At 39.1% G+C, this 15,395-nt stretch overlaps 1 protein-coding gene across 2 annotated transcripts in view; it reads right to left on the bottom strand.

Moving 5' to 3' along the window:
• The window catches only part of LOC124393513 (WD repeat-containing protein 70), a 39,853-nt gene extending 26,250 nt beyond the window's left edge, over positions 1-13,603 (bottom strand). The window contains exons 1-9 of one of the 2 annotated variants that reach the window (XM_046861406.1): positions 13,536-13,603; positions 11,970-12,023; positions 11,791-11,874; positions 10,538-10,625; positions 10,206-10,416; positions 8,972-9,031; positions 8,137-8,270; positions 6,384-6,537; positions 3,098-3,174 (exon numbers count right to left, since the gene is read on the bottom strand). In XM_046861406.1, coding sequence (XP_046717362.1) covers positions 3,098-3,174; positions 6,384-6,537; positions 8,137-8,270; positions 8,972-9,031; positions 10,206-10,416; positions 10,538-10,625; positions 11,791-11,874; positions 11,970-12,023; positions 13,536-13,560 — 887 coding nt within the window. In that variant the 5' untranslated portion in view covers positions 13,561-13,603. The remainder of the gene's footprint in view (positions 1-3,097; positions 3,175-6,383; positions 6,538-8,136; positions 8,271-8,971; positions 9,032-10,205; positions 10,417-10,537; positions 10,626-11,790; positions 11,875-11,969; positions 12,024-13,535) is intronic. The other variant, XM_046861407.1, reaches the window with a different exon arrangement.
• Between the last annotated feature and the right edge of the window lie 1,792 nt (positions 13,604-15,395).

Genomic DNA, 15,395 nt, shown 5'->3' with positions numbered 1-15,395 from the left:
TCTGAGCCTTAGGAGGTTGACAATGTGTTGTCAACCTGTTGATTATGAAGAGAAGGTGGCGCTGTATTCTCTGCACCAAAAGAGATAAGAAAGAAAACGGGGGTTGGGGGGGGGGTTCAATTGTTAGGCAAACAAATAAGGTTGGGTGGACATTAAGGATTCCTCTGCCAGGGCACTTATCGAGAAAGCCCTTAATCAGAGGACAGACTGTTAACAAGGTTTACGACAAGAGCTTTTTAAGGACTTGAATTAAACCTGGACTCACACTATCAGTCCTCTTTTTAGCTGGGTTTCTGCCGGTAGTGGTACCAAGCAGGTGCTGAAAAATTGGATGTGTCCATCAGAAGTTGGATTCTAAAAAAGTAAACCATCAGCCACAAAAACTATAATGTCTAAATGGTATGCTGTGTTACATGACAAAGGCATGGAACACTTCATCTGTAAAGGCAAGTACAGTTTTAGACTCACTGGACTGTAGACAAACCTGCCATGTCTCCCACCCAATGCCATAACTTGTTTGTGGATGGTAGAGTTCGCGTCAGTGAAAAGCCCAAATTACGCCATGGTATAAAGCAAGAGCACTGAGTTTTTTATAGAAAAATGGGTTGCACATTGTACCGACAAATCTACAATGCAAGGAATGAACAGATATTGAGTTGTCCCAGAATGTAAAAGAGGCAGAGGCAGGCCACTCACTTAAAGGCAACCTACATTTCACCAGTATATTTTTCTAGGAAAGAATTGTATTCAATATAATGAAACGCCAGCAGGAACACATGGTGCACCACCACTGAAAGCTCAGACACAGCTTCGTCGCGGGCCAGATCCCAACACTAACTTCCAACATGATATTTAGGGAATCTACTCCCATTTTTTTTTCCACAGCAGAACATTCTTGAAGTCAGTGTTACAGCTGTGAACTGTAGAGACTATAGTGGCTCCCAGAAGTCATTCCAAAAAAAATCTGGTTTTACAGCTTGCCTACAGCATGCTGTGGGTGATAAAAGCTGCTCATGAAAGGAGAAAGGCTGAATAAACCCTGCTGGAAGTTAAAACATCCAGAGCTGCACTTATAGTTACGAAAGCATGCCGACAGGTGAGTAGAATTCGTCTATTTATGCAGTTCTGACATAATTCCAGAGAGGAGGAGTTTCTAATAGAAACCAGAAAATTCAATTCTCACAAACAATTTCATGATAGTAGAATTAAATTTTTTTTTTACTTTTTTAAGAATACGTAATATCGAAAAGCATTCTTAGCTTAACATATAAACCGCCATCATTTGTTAAGTACAGAAATAAACATCCGTGAAACAATGAGATGAAATTGCATGTTATCAAACACAGCCCATACTTCACCACACAACTCGGCAGTAAATTAAATCAGCCTAAAAAAAATGCAACATGGTTTTATTCAGTACCAGTGATCAGAGAATTAGATGAGGCACACCGCCTTCGTGTCACTTTATCGTTATATACACATCAACACACTTCAATAGTTTAACACCAAGCAAGTGGTTGTATTCTGCCTGAGACGCTCACAGTCTGGACAGGGGCTAGTGAGAGTGAGGGCAGGGGCAAGAAATACAAGGTTACACCAGTTGATCACAGAACTTCCCCATAACAAAATGTGTGCAGCCCCTGCGGTGCTGAACTGCCGCCCAACCAGGAACAGCGAACATCTGCAGTTGCTTTGGCTTGAAAGTTCTCACTGTTTTCCCACCTCTTCGACGGCCAAAAACGGCAGCCATACCGTGCCACAGGATGATTTCCAGAACACAAGGTAAACTGGAAGAAAGCAGCTTCACATGCAGAACTGTGGGTCATACTGTAAAACATTAGCCCACATTATTGGCTGGCGAACAGCTTCAATGATGACGATGAGCTCAGGTTTCTTCATGGTAAAACCACGGGATAAATGCTCCTAAAGCATTTAGAATCAAGTAAACCCTGGTGATGTATTTATATGTTTAATAAAGAATTATGTTAGAACTTAAATCAGTTTGTCCAATGAAGCACTTATAATCTTTTAACTTAAAATCACTAGAACGCAAAAGCAAACAAATTTTTTCAATTATTTCAAACAATCATTTGGTAGTGGGCTGTGCATTTCACACCTAGGCCTGTCTGAATACACCTTTAATCACCATTATTATGACCCCATGGCTATAAAAATCATCAATATTATATTATTTTTATACAGAAACACAGTGTAACGGATCGCTACATCATAGACATCATGCAGCAAGAATAAATGCCATTACTAAAGCAAAAAACCCAATTAACACAATTCCGCAAGTTTCCTTTCACTGCAGCCACAGCTGTGCCGCATACATCACCTCTAGCAGAAGCAATCAATATTAACCTCATAAATCGCAAACACACAGGCCACCCTAGGTTTTCATGCAACATGGATTTTACACTACAAGCGCTTGCAGTGCTGTTGCTAAAGGGAGAAGAGTTTAGGCCTTGAGAAGAGAAGGCCTTGCTGGCCCTGATGGCCCGCCACGGTTCAGTACCAAATTAGGGAATATGAACCCTAAACTGCAGTGGCTGAGCAGGCTAAGGCACTTACCTTACAGAACTGTTGTTGAAATTACCCATGAGCAAAGGCATAATCAAATAGAAGACATAAAACCGGTTATAAAGGTATAGTCTTATGACAGCCATGATTGCTGGCTTTATAATTTGGAGGTTGTATGGCAAGATTCAGGAAACACAAACTCCTGTAGAAAAAGATCCTAAAGTTTATCTGGGATTATATCTAGTAAAACCGCCTGAGCAAATCAATTACAAACAGACAAATAAACCCACACAGTAACTGTTAACAGCTAAAACTCCAGCCCACCTATAGAAGGGGGAAATCTGTAAGAGAGGTGAAATTTTTAACTACACTTAAGGTCTGACTAAGTACGTGAGTCAGGGTGGTTATATTACTCAATCACTGAGTCACGGACACCGCCACAGCAGACACGGCTGACCTTCGCCTTTTTAACCAGCTCCACGTATAGGAATTCTATATTGAGCCAGGAGACTCACCGTGCTCAAGGGGCCGGTCTCCACGCTCAGATTTCTGCTCATCTTTAAGGATTACTCACCCGTCGTTGGAGCAGGTGAGGAACTCCTCTTTGATCTTGGGGTGCCAGCAGCCGCTGTTCAGCATGGCCGTGTGGCCCTGTGAAGGAGACGAGACAATCAGGGCATTTTCAGGTTAAATATTATGAAGGCGATATGTAAGGGCTTGAGTAGTTGGTTTAACCAAACATTCATTATAAACAACGAGAACGACGGCTTGTATGGTCAAACGACAATTTATTCTAAAGCAAAACACAAAGAGCCGTCTCCAAAACGTTTCAAGCTGCGTATCATTCCGTATCATCTTCGAGCAATTTCCTCCACGGTAAAATTAGTCATAAAAAACAAGCTCTTAGGACATATACAAACACGAAGCACCCGAAACCTGAAATCACACAGTGTGGAGGTTTCGCTCTGACTCTAGAAGCCTGAAGCTGCCATTAACCTACACGTACATACCCATAAGCTCACCGCCAATTTGGCCTGTTATGGAGAAACAGATCAAACGATCAAGCACTAGTTCTCCTTGCTGTTCCGAACACTGCACGCTAATCATGTCGTTAATGACATGACAAAGCTAATTTCTCCCATACGGATTGAGAGCAGAAAGGTAAACAACAGCGGTCAAAGCAGCACCGCTTCGTTTGGATAGGAGGAAGTGTTCTTGCTATGCACATTTTATCCACTCTATCAACAGTGCAGGAGAGCAAATTGGCAGTGGACTAAATAGAAGCGGACAGATGCTGGGATCTATATTTACACACACACACACACACACACACACACACAGACACACAGACACACAGACACACAGACACACACGGATATAAACACAGTGCAAAAACATGCCGAGCACCCCACAAGGAGAAACATCTAAATTACAAACAGAAGCAGGAAGAAGTGTCACTCTAGATTTTAGGAAATCCGTGTGTGTGTGTGTGTGTGTGTGTGTGTGTGTGTGTGTGTGTGTGTGTGTAAAGGGAGAAGATCCATGAAAGCTATTTGGATACAGCGCATTAGCCTGGGTCACCTTCACTAGGCCACCGCTCACACACAATACTGCCTGCAAATTGAAGGCCAATAGAGCAGCACAGTAATTCAGCAATGGCCCATAAGGAGTCACATCGAATCACCTGTTTATGTATGAGCACGTTACAGAAAGAAGAAAACGAGCGCTGCCCAGGTGCATGATTTAGTGACTCTCAACCGTATTTCATCCAGACTTCAACAAACAGTCTGCAGATGTAGCAAACAAATGACAGCACGCACCCATAAACTATCCAAATCACCGCTCAGAGAAAAATCTATGATATTTAAACCCCTTTAACGTAAAAAAAAAAAAAAAAAGACGAACTATCCAGAGTTGTCTGAATATACACACAAAAAGCAATAAAATAAAAAAATAATAAAAAAAAAAAACGGGCTTAAACTAAATCCACAGCTTTCCCGGGGAAAAAAAAACATTATTCTGGTATTTAAAAGATGAAGTCAAAATCTGAGAGATGTTGATGATATATACGATTAAGTGTGACTGCCATTAAGAAAACCTGGATATACTGTAAATGGTATCTATCTATCTATCTATCCATCTATCCATCTATCTATCTATCTATCTATCTATCTATCTATCTACCATTTTTGAGAGACACATGCATGTTCCGTTTATTACAACAAACTAAAAAAATGTTACAATATGTAAAAGATCAATTTGATTTATTTATTTTGATTAATTATAGGACAAAACAAATAAATATATGTACAGTTTAAACTGTAAATTTTCATTGAAAAATCCTCCCTAAATAACAGCTTTACACACTCTTGGCATCCAGACTGTTAGTTTTCCAACCATTCAGAAACACTTTGCCATGCTTCTTGTAAAACTTGCCAAAGGTGTTTGCTAGTTGGATATTTCTTTCAGACCTTATGATCCAGTTCATTCCAGAGCAGTTTCAATAGGATTTAACTCTGAAGACTGGTCAGGCCAAATCCAAACTTCTCAAAGGCACTGCATGATTTTATATACAGCGCCAATTCCAAAGAATTTGGGACGCTGTGTAAAATGTTAATAAAATGAAACCAGAATACAATGTTTAGCAAATCTTCTAGTGATTTCTAGAGGGTTTCATCTGAGTCATGCAGTGATTTCTATTACTCATAGGGATTTCTCCAGATTCTCTGAATATATTATGTGCTGTAGATGATGAGATATTGAGCGTTTCTTCAATTTAACGTTGAGAATTATTGTCAAATTGTAGACACAATTTCTCAAAGATTGCTAAAGCTCTGCCCACCTTTACTTCTTAAGACTCTTATTTTTTTAATACCCAGTTGTGATACTGATCAGTTGCCGAATACCCTGATTATTTGCAAAATGTTCCTCCAGCTGTTCCTTTTTAGTAACACTTACTTTTTCTTTTTTTAACACATACACTTTCTCAGTTTAAACATTTGAAGTGTTTTCTTTGTTCTGTTTTTTTGGGATCGGGGTTGTATCATTGGTCAAAGGTTAGGCTATCTAAAATTAAACCAGTACGATATTCTGGATGTGCCCAAGATTGCATCATTTTTGCAAATCCAATTTTTTTTCACACATTTTCTGAGACACTACAGGTCCAACCCCATCTGCTTTCATTCACATATTCGGAATCAACCACAAAATATGAACTTAAGCAGTTCAGTAATAAAATGCTGGCATTCAACATATCACTTTCCAGAAGATTACCTGTGTTTAAATGGATGAACTCCTTTTCAATCTACACATTTAAATAAAAAAAAAAATAAATAAAAGAAATAAGATTAGATACTCATTAAAGGGGCCAGTTCAGAAATTCAACTAATTTGGCAACCTTTTTGGCATTTGTTTGGAAAAAAAAATGTATGTACTACATATTATACTACAATTTATGTATAAGAATATGACCTGTTTGTGTTGTTAGTTTTTTTTATTTGTTTTGTTATTTATCCATTTATTTTGCTCTATTTATAAAATGTGACCAATAAACAAATATTTTGACATATAATATGTATTTTGTTCATTATTTGTAGTAAATCTAGTATCCATGTTATTCTAGTATAAGTGATATTACCTTGTTTATTAACATAACATTCAGAAACAAACATAATAGGAGACCTTTCTCTTTAAGTGGTGATATAAAAGAAAAGGAGGTTATTCATAATAATAATAATAATAATAATAATAATAATAATAATAATAATTGTTTATTTGTTATATGTATCTAAAGGATACTTAAATAGGATACAATGCAGACATATTTTCTTTAATCAGTAAAAGACAGAAAGGGCATATACCTTGGTATTGGCCATGTCCACAATATACTGGTCCCCTTTGATGCACTCTAGGACTTGGAAGCCGTCCCGATCCAAAACTTTGGCTTGGGCATTTCCTGCCACTACCAGGATCACGTCGCCGGTTACGCTATACTGCAAGGCTTTGATCTGGTGACTAAAATAAAAGAACACAAAAATCATCTTAAACAGCATGTTTACGTTTTTTTTATAATTACGAGGCCGAGCTGAGTTTATTCGGGTTAAAGGTCAGTTGATCTGAGCGACAGATGAGAAGTGCAGTGAGACATTCTAACAATCGTGAATAGATTTTGAGCAGCGAGCGAGGGGCCACACTTTCTGTGTACAGGCAACTCTGAGAGATTTCATCTGTCTGACTCGACGATCAAAGACATCTGCCAATTGTGCAAGACTTCCGGCCTCGTAACACGTTACGTAACTCTTAATCGTGAAAAGATGTCTGTAAAAAAGAAAAAAAAAATGCCAATAGAACACAATATTACTTATGGTCACCATGGTGACTTGAAACACAATACCAGCAGAAGGTTTTTTTGCTGGGTTTTCATTTGTGCTGGGTGGCTTTAGAGTCTTAATATCATAAAGATATGAAAAAATAACACGTCTAGTCCAACTGTAGTCTCCTGGGGCAGGATGAGAGAACCATCCTACAGCATACTCGTTCAGTCAACGTCATAAAAACGTGTCCGCTTTAAAAGCTGAACTGCATTAGACATAGTCAATATGACATGCAATGGAATTAGCTTGGAGGATATGTCAAAGCCGGACTGAGACTCATGTACATGAGCGTTACTCAACAGTTGTTCGCAGCCTTTATAGTCTCCACATGGGCAACATTTATTTTGGCTACGAAGTCAAGAGCTTTTTAGAAGAGGAACGGCACTGTGAGCTGATGAGCTGCTTAATGTGCCGTAGTACTGCTCTCTTTGTGCACGGGAAATCCAGCTCCAGCTCAGCCGAGTGGGTTTCAAGATCTCAAGACTCCTGATTTTGTAAAGACAGCCACTATTTAGAAGGCTGAGACATATTAACACGCAAAAACCCTACCCTGCTCTGCCCTGCCCTGCCCTGCCCCGCCGCATCTGGCCCCAGTTAGTCTAGGCTGAGCCCTTCCTGAGGTCGAAAATGCACACAACACACAGTAAGTCAGGCAAATCTGGAATTCAAGAAGGAATACCAGGTCTTACATCCGAAACCAATTTCTAAATCTTATTTAAAACCTATACACAAGTGAGAACGATACACTTAATCATGATTACGATCTCGGAAAAACTTTAACTGCGGTGCATTAAATCACAATTAGCTGCCCTTTTTATTCGAGCTCACTTGCCTTCTTACTTACACACTTATGCGCTTGACTACATGCATCCTTACTTTACGTCTATGTTCTTAAATATTGACCTACTTATGTAATTACATGTTTGCTTTCTTCCTTATTTTATATTCAATTACTGCTTAGCCTTATTGTCTACATTCTTGCTTGCCTACTTAAACACTTCTTTATATTCCTGCTTTTTGCAGACTTGCATAATTCCTTGGCCACTTACGTATTCACTCACTGTAGACAGATTTGTGTACTTGCATGCTTTTTTTTTTCTTCTTCATTCACATGCCTACTCATCTTTATTCTGCATTTAATACATTGAATCTATCACCATTAAAGCAACAGCGTTATTATAATTTGGGGATTTAACCAACATTAAGATGAATGTTAATTATTATTTGAACTTATTCTCACCATTCACACGGCTGTAGGGACCTGAAGGCCTGCAGCGCTGCATCCATCCCGGCAAAGTCCCAGAACTTGACATCGAAGTCATAGCTACCAGTGACCAGCCGAGCGCCAGACGGGTCGAGGCCCATTGCTGAGACCTGTACCACCACGGCGAGAGAAAGAACGGTGACTATTTTTCTTCATCTGTTATGAACAAACTGAACAAACACCCTTTCCATGTGTAATCCTTGGAGCATTACAGAAATGATTCGATTCTAAAAACGATGCTCTGCCCAGAGCCGAGAAAATACATCTGCTGTTTTCATCCTTCTACAGTCACAACATTCACAACCTACCACCTCTGCTACTCTCTCTCTCTCTAGGACAATAAAGATTTCAGTAGAAATATTTATAAAAGGTACAATTTATGGACTGAAAGAGAGAGAAGTATATATATTTTGAAGGGGAAAAAAAGGAACGAAAAAATTAAGGAAAAAACTAAGAGGAAAAAACAGAGGTCAAATTCATAAATGCATAAACAAATCGGAAAAATAAATAAATAGTAAATTAGAAGGACAACTAAATTGACGAGGCTTCAGACTACAAACAAATCTGTCTTTTGCCTTGCTGGGACTCTTTGCTCTTTGCATCACGTCAAAGTGTCACGTTACATAGTCCACCTTTATTACATTTGCAGGCTTTACAAACTAACAGGAAGAAAGAATAATGTGAGTGTAGCGAGAGAGAGAGAGAGAGAGAGAGAGAGAGAGAGAGAGAGAGAGAGAGAGGAGAGAGGGAGGAAAAAAGTTCAGCAGTATTTAGGGGAGAAAAAAGAAGAAAAAAAAAACCACAAACTCACTGTCTTTGTACCATGCAGAAGTGTGATCTCATGAGTGTCTGGAATTTTCTTTACTGGATCCTGTAGCAAAAAACGAGAAAGACAAATAAAAAGAAAAATTTAGAGAAATAGAGAGAGAAAGAGGGAGGGAAGAGAGACTGTAAGGAAATAAATCTACTATTTTGGGTCATACATTTGGATTTAGTGTATTATTACTTCCATCTGAACTGATATTCGTAGGTAGCTGTGATGCACCTGTGTTTGTTTACGGAGCCGATCTCAGGTCAGGATCACTGCTACTTAACTCACACACAAGGTCACTGCTCCCAAATGTTTTGAGGCAGCACTGAGTAATTTGACCATTACGATTAACACTAAACCAGCAGCAGGGCTTGTAGGTGCACCGACGGAGAAGTGGTTTTGTCACCAGCTGAGTATGGGCCTGTGAAACTGCACCCTGTCAGCTCCAGTGTCTAGTCAAACGTTACACTCAGACACATGTTCATGCGATTAATGACTTAAAATTGTTCCAGAAATCTTGTCCTATCATGCAGGCTGGTATATTAATTGTTATCATTATTACTACTGCTGCTGCAAAAAAATCCTCAATCATACAAACTGAAATTTGGTAGGAATGGGAACGTGCTGCCCCCTGGTGCATACATCAGGTCATTGAAAAACTAAACTTTTCCAGCCACATATGATTCTTCCTTAAACTGTTACCACAAAGTTGGAGGCCCACAATTGTCTAGAATGTCTTTGGATGCGTAGGTATTACATGTTCCCTTCACTTGAACTAGGAGACCAAAACCTGTTCCAGCATGACAATGCCCCAGCGCACAAAGTCAGCTCCATGAAGATATGTTTTACATGGGTTGGAGTGAAAAATCTTGAGTGGCCTGCTGTAGAGCTCTGACCTAAACGCTAATGAACACCTTTGGGATGAATTGAACGCTGACTGCACCCCAGGTTTTTTCACCCTACATCAGTACCAGACTTCACTAACATGTTATGACTAAATGAGCACAAATCTCGACAAACACACTTCAAAATCTAGTGGAGCATCTTCCCAGAAGGATGGAGGTTATTATGAAAGCAAATGGGGAGTACTGGGGACAACTTTTGTCCATAGAGTGTAGATCTTGTTAGCAATAACAATAATATTAATAATAATAATAATAATAATAATAATGATAATAATAATTAATTATAGCAATGAGCGCTAAAATAAAGTCTAAAAAATACCAACACCTACGTCATCCTCCTCCTCCATTTCGTTCTCATCGTCGTCGCTGTCATCCTCAGCATCAGCATCAGCTGTGGTGCGGCTGTAGCCTTCTGGGAGTGGAGGTCCAATCAGCTCATCGTCATCCTCCTCAGCAGGTGCTTGTGGAGGAGGAGGACCAATAAGCTCAGAGTCGCTGCTGTCGCTGCTGTCGCTGCTGTCGTCACTCTCCTTTTGCCTGCTTAGGACATAAGATCACCATACAAACCCTTACAGACGTGCGGATGACGAAAAAAACAAAACACGGCATAAAGGTAGGACTTGTAGCAGCGTGCAAAATCCCACATCAGATTTGGACTCACCTAGAAGTGGAAGCAGAAGGTTTTTGTTTCTGTTTTTTTGAGGAAGCATCTGGACTAGAGCTCTGAGACTCCTGCTGCTGACGGTCTACTGCTCAAATACACAACATATTTTATAGCCTTCTACCCAGTACTTTAACGACCAGACTCATAAAAAAATTCTAATTACTAAAATATAAAGTCACTACTAGTAACCGTTAACTTAGTTATGACATCATAATTATGTGGGTTTGACAAAGTCTGTGTTCTGCTGTTTAAGCCGCTGCTTCTTCTTCTTCTTCTGGGGCACATTTCTAAACGCCGTTCACCTGAGAACTTTCAAGCTACATGCATCAAACTAACTACAGAACTTTGAGACTGCGTGTGCTGATCTATCAATCTACCAGCTGCACTTTCTCTCCCTATCCATCTCTTCATCAATCTACCAGTAGCACATTTTCTCTCTCTCCATCCATCCCTCTATCAATCTACCAGCTGCACTCTCTCTCTATCCATCTCTCTATCAATCTACCAGCTGTACTCTCTCTCCTTATCCATCTCTCCATCATTCTACCAGTAGCACATTCTCTTTCTATACATCTCTCCATCAAACTACCAGCTGCACACACTTTCACTCTATCCATCTCTCTATCAATCTACCAGTAGCACATTCTTACTTTTCATCCATCTCTCCATTCATCCATCATTAGCACATATTCTGTCTTTCTATTAATCTACCAGTACTACACACTCTCTCATACATCTCTCCATCAGTTGCACACACTCTCTCTTTCTATCCATCTCTCTTAAATCTCAGTAGCACACACTATTTCTATCCATCTCTCTACCAGTTGCTCTCTCTCTCTCTCTCTCTCTCTCTCTCTCTCATTAATCTACCAGTAGCACACTCTCTTTTACACTCTCTCTCTTGCTCTCTCATTAATCTACCAGTAGCACTCTCTCTTTCTCTCTCTTTCACTCTCTCATTCTCATTATCTACCAGTAGCACACTCTCCATAATTCTTTCTATTAACTAAAATATATAATTTGTCTGTCTTTCTATCTGTATTTGTTCTCTACCGTTCTACCAGTAACTGTATCTGTTTTCTTCGAGCCTCTGAAAATGTCATACTTTTAGATTTACTTTGTCAAGCCAACATGATGTGATCGTGATGAGCTTTACCACTCTAGTGCACATTAGCAGTTCTACTTTGCAGGACAGTTTTCCTGTATACTATATTGTATTCTGTATAAATCAGGTGACTCCAAAAACCAACCTAAAACCCTCTGACTTCTTTCAATAGCCGTCCTCCGAGTCTGTTCAAAAATAGCCTCCAGGTCGAACGTCCGAGCTTTTCTACCTGTTAGCATGAAATACACACATATATTTTTATATTGTTCTAACTATTAATGGAAACCAATTAAAAAGTGAGATTTTAGAAGTAAGAGCACTTACCAAAACCAGAGAAGCCCATGACTGAGGACACATCCTCTCCATCAGCTTTCTTTTCTGGGAATAAACAAAAAACACAGAATACAATCAGTATGGTGCAAAATTCTCACACCATCACCAGCTTTGTTGTTTTACCAAAGTTTGAATGACCTTCTATATTTCCTTTTCAGGCTCTTTATTAATAAACAAGCAGAAAATATAGGACGTTATGTAAATAAGAATGCAAAATACTCAATTTCTCAATACTCAATGCAAAATACTCAATCTGAACAATCTGAACAAATTGTCTTCTTCTGAGATTTAAAACATGGATTGATCAATTCATAATATTTTATTGCACTGATATACATACCAGTGAGCTGCTTTGTGAGATATAGTATATCTTAGCCTTTTCACCCTGTTCCCCTTCCATAAAAAGTAGCTATGCTTCTTCCACTTCCACTGCAAAATAGCTTGAATACTATATCTGAGTATCCAGTTTGTTTGCGGATTTCTCTGAGAGAGTGCAAAAGTATGATTTTATGTTGTCAAATTGTGTGACTTTTGGCATTTGAAATGGAACGATGTGATTGAAAGTCAGTCTTGTTAGCAAGCTCCAATAAAATAAACTCATGCAACATGTGTATGTGTAAGTAATGCTTGCAAAATCCTAACGTATTAGATCTTTTTCACAGCAAGCATTTGGACATACAATAGTAAAACAGATACAGGTGTCAGCAATGACTTTGATTAGGATTCCATTCCACTTAGGTTTATGAGAACCAGGTTCCTGTAATTGTGCACGGTCACACTAAATATTTGCCAAAAGAAGCTGTTTTTTCCATATTGCATATAAAATGTCCAGCTTTCTATGGTTATATTGTAAAGATACTGAATATTGACAGATAGAGAGAAAGTGAGAGAGAGAGAGAGAGAGAGAGAGAGAGAGAGAGAGGAGAGATAGATAGATAGATAGATAGATAGATAGATAGATAGATAGATAGATAGATCGATCAATATAGATAGTTCTATCTATCTATCTATCTATCTATCTATCTATCTATCTATCTATCACAAAACACATGCATGTGGTTGTGACTCAAATGCTTCTATGTATGTAATGTGTGATTGTGGATGGATGGATGGATGGATAGATAGATAGATCTCGATCTCGATCTCGCTCTCTCTCTCTCTCTCTCTCTCTCTCTCTCCATATATATATATATATATATATATATATATATATATATATATATATATATACACACACACATTACATACATAGAAGCATTTGAGTCACAATCACATGCATGTGTTTTGTGATAGATAGATAGATAGATAGATAGATAGATAGATAGATAGATAGATAGATAGATAGATTAACATTATAGCAATTAAAAAAATACAAGTGTTTAATTCCTAAGTTAATGTAGCCATCTGGTTACTAAACAACCGGTTTGACTCATTCATTATACATTTCCGATCCGAATGATACTGCTTCCGTTGATAAATACAAATAAATGATATTATATACATATTTAAAAAACTTACAACAGAATATAATAATGAAAAACTTAACTAAAAGCATACCTTCACTGTCTTTCTGTGCCGCCATTTTTCGCGAGTATCAACATTAAAGATCACTTCCGGGTCGCGTCACCGCAAGCAGTCAAAATAAAAGCAGAGATCCTGAATCCTAAACAGTTGCTAATTCTGGATGTGTTCGTGATGGCTTGCTGGAATGTTTGAGGTTTATATCCCGCTTTAAACCCCAAAGTTTTCTCACTGACTATATTCACACTGCTTTACTCTACTTTTCCAACAATACTGATATATTCCAAACTTCCAGATTATTCTCCAGAAGCTCTAATTAATAAACTGATAATTAACAGATGGATAAACATCAGATTAAATCGCTGATTATTTTATGATCATTTTATTGTTTTATCACGTTTTATATAGTTAGCTGGATATATCTTTAGGATTGTTTATTAATAAATTGATTCCTTTCTACCAATTGGACCAGTTAAACCTCATAAACTGGATGTTTCTGCTGGGATTCTGTTCTTAACCATCCTTGATCTTGCTTGATCTTAAGGGAAAAATCTTCCTGAGCTTTGAAGGTGTTTGGTTGTAACCTGGACAAGTGTGTGTGTGTGTGTGTGTGTGTGTGTGTGTGTGTGTACGTACAGTTCTGAGAATAATTCAGTCTTTCAGCACATGCATCCAAAAACAGATTCAAATCACTGCACATTTCAGTGTGAGAAGACTGCCCAAGTGTTCATTCATCTTTATTCTGATTAAGGTTTTATGTAGATCTGAAGCTGAATGGATGTCTGAGGAATGGTGAAGTGTGCTGGTACCTATTTATAAGAATAAGGTGCAGATCTTCAGTAACTACAGGGGAATAAAGTTGATCAGTCACATCATGAAGTTATGGGAAAGAGTTGTGGAAGCCAGGCTGAGAGAAGAGGTGACCATCTGTGAGCAACATTATGGTTCCCTGCCAAGGAAGAGCACCACAGATGCATTATTTGCTTTGAGAATGTTAATGGATAAGTATAGTGAAGGTCAGTAGGAGTTGCATTGTGTGTTCGTGGATTTAGAGAAAGTGCACGGCAGGATGCCGAGGGAGGAGTTGTGGTATTTTATGAGGAAGTCAGGTGTGGCAGAGAAGTATGTGAGGGTGGTGCAGGACATGTATGAGGACAGTGTGACAGCAGTGAAGTGTGCAGTAGGAATGACAGACTGGTTCAAGGTGGAGATGAGACTGCATCAAGGATCGGATCTGAGCCCTTTCCTGTTTGCAGTGGTGATGGACAGTTTGACGGACGAGGTCAGACAGAAGTCTTAGTGGAGAGGTACCTGGGGTCAACAGTGAAAAGTAATGGAGTGTGTTAGAGAAGTGAAGAAAAGAGTGCAGGCAGGGTAGAGTGGGTGGAGAAGAGTGGCAGGAGTGATTTGTGATAGAAGGGTGTCTATAAGAGTGAAATGGAAAGTTTATAGGACTGTGGTGAGACCTGAGATGTTGTATGGATTAAAAACAGTGGAATTGAGTAAAATACAGGAGGTGGAGCTGGAGGTAGCAGAGCTGAAGATGTTGAAGTTTTCGTTGGGAGTGACGAGGATGGACAAGATTAGAAACAAGTTTATTAGAGCGCATGTAGGACGTTTTGGGGACAAAGGGAGAGAGGCCCGATTAAGATGGTTTGGACATGTGCAGCGGAGGGACATGGGGGTATATCAGTAGGAGAGTGCTGAGGTGAAGTTGTCCGGAAGGAGAAAATGAGGAAGCCTAAGGGGGAGGTTTATGGATGTGGTGAAGGAAGAAATGCAGGTAGTTGGTTTAAAGAGGCAGATGTAAAGGACAGAGAAGTATGGACACACACACACACACACACACACACACACACACAAATATTATTGGGAGGTGAGGAAGTGAAACCCACA

This window comes from Silurus meridionalis, chromosome 11 (genome assembly GCF_014805685.1).
Source record: "Silurus meridionalis isolate SWU-2019-XX chromosome 11, ASM1480568v1, whole genome shotgun sequence".
NCBI lineage: Eukaryota > Metazoa > Chordata > Actinopteri > Siluriformes > Siluridae > Silurus > Silurus meridionalis.
The sequence above is the reverse complement of the archived record's forward strand: the minus strand, read 5'-3'. Positions and strand labels throughout refer to the sequence as shown.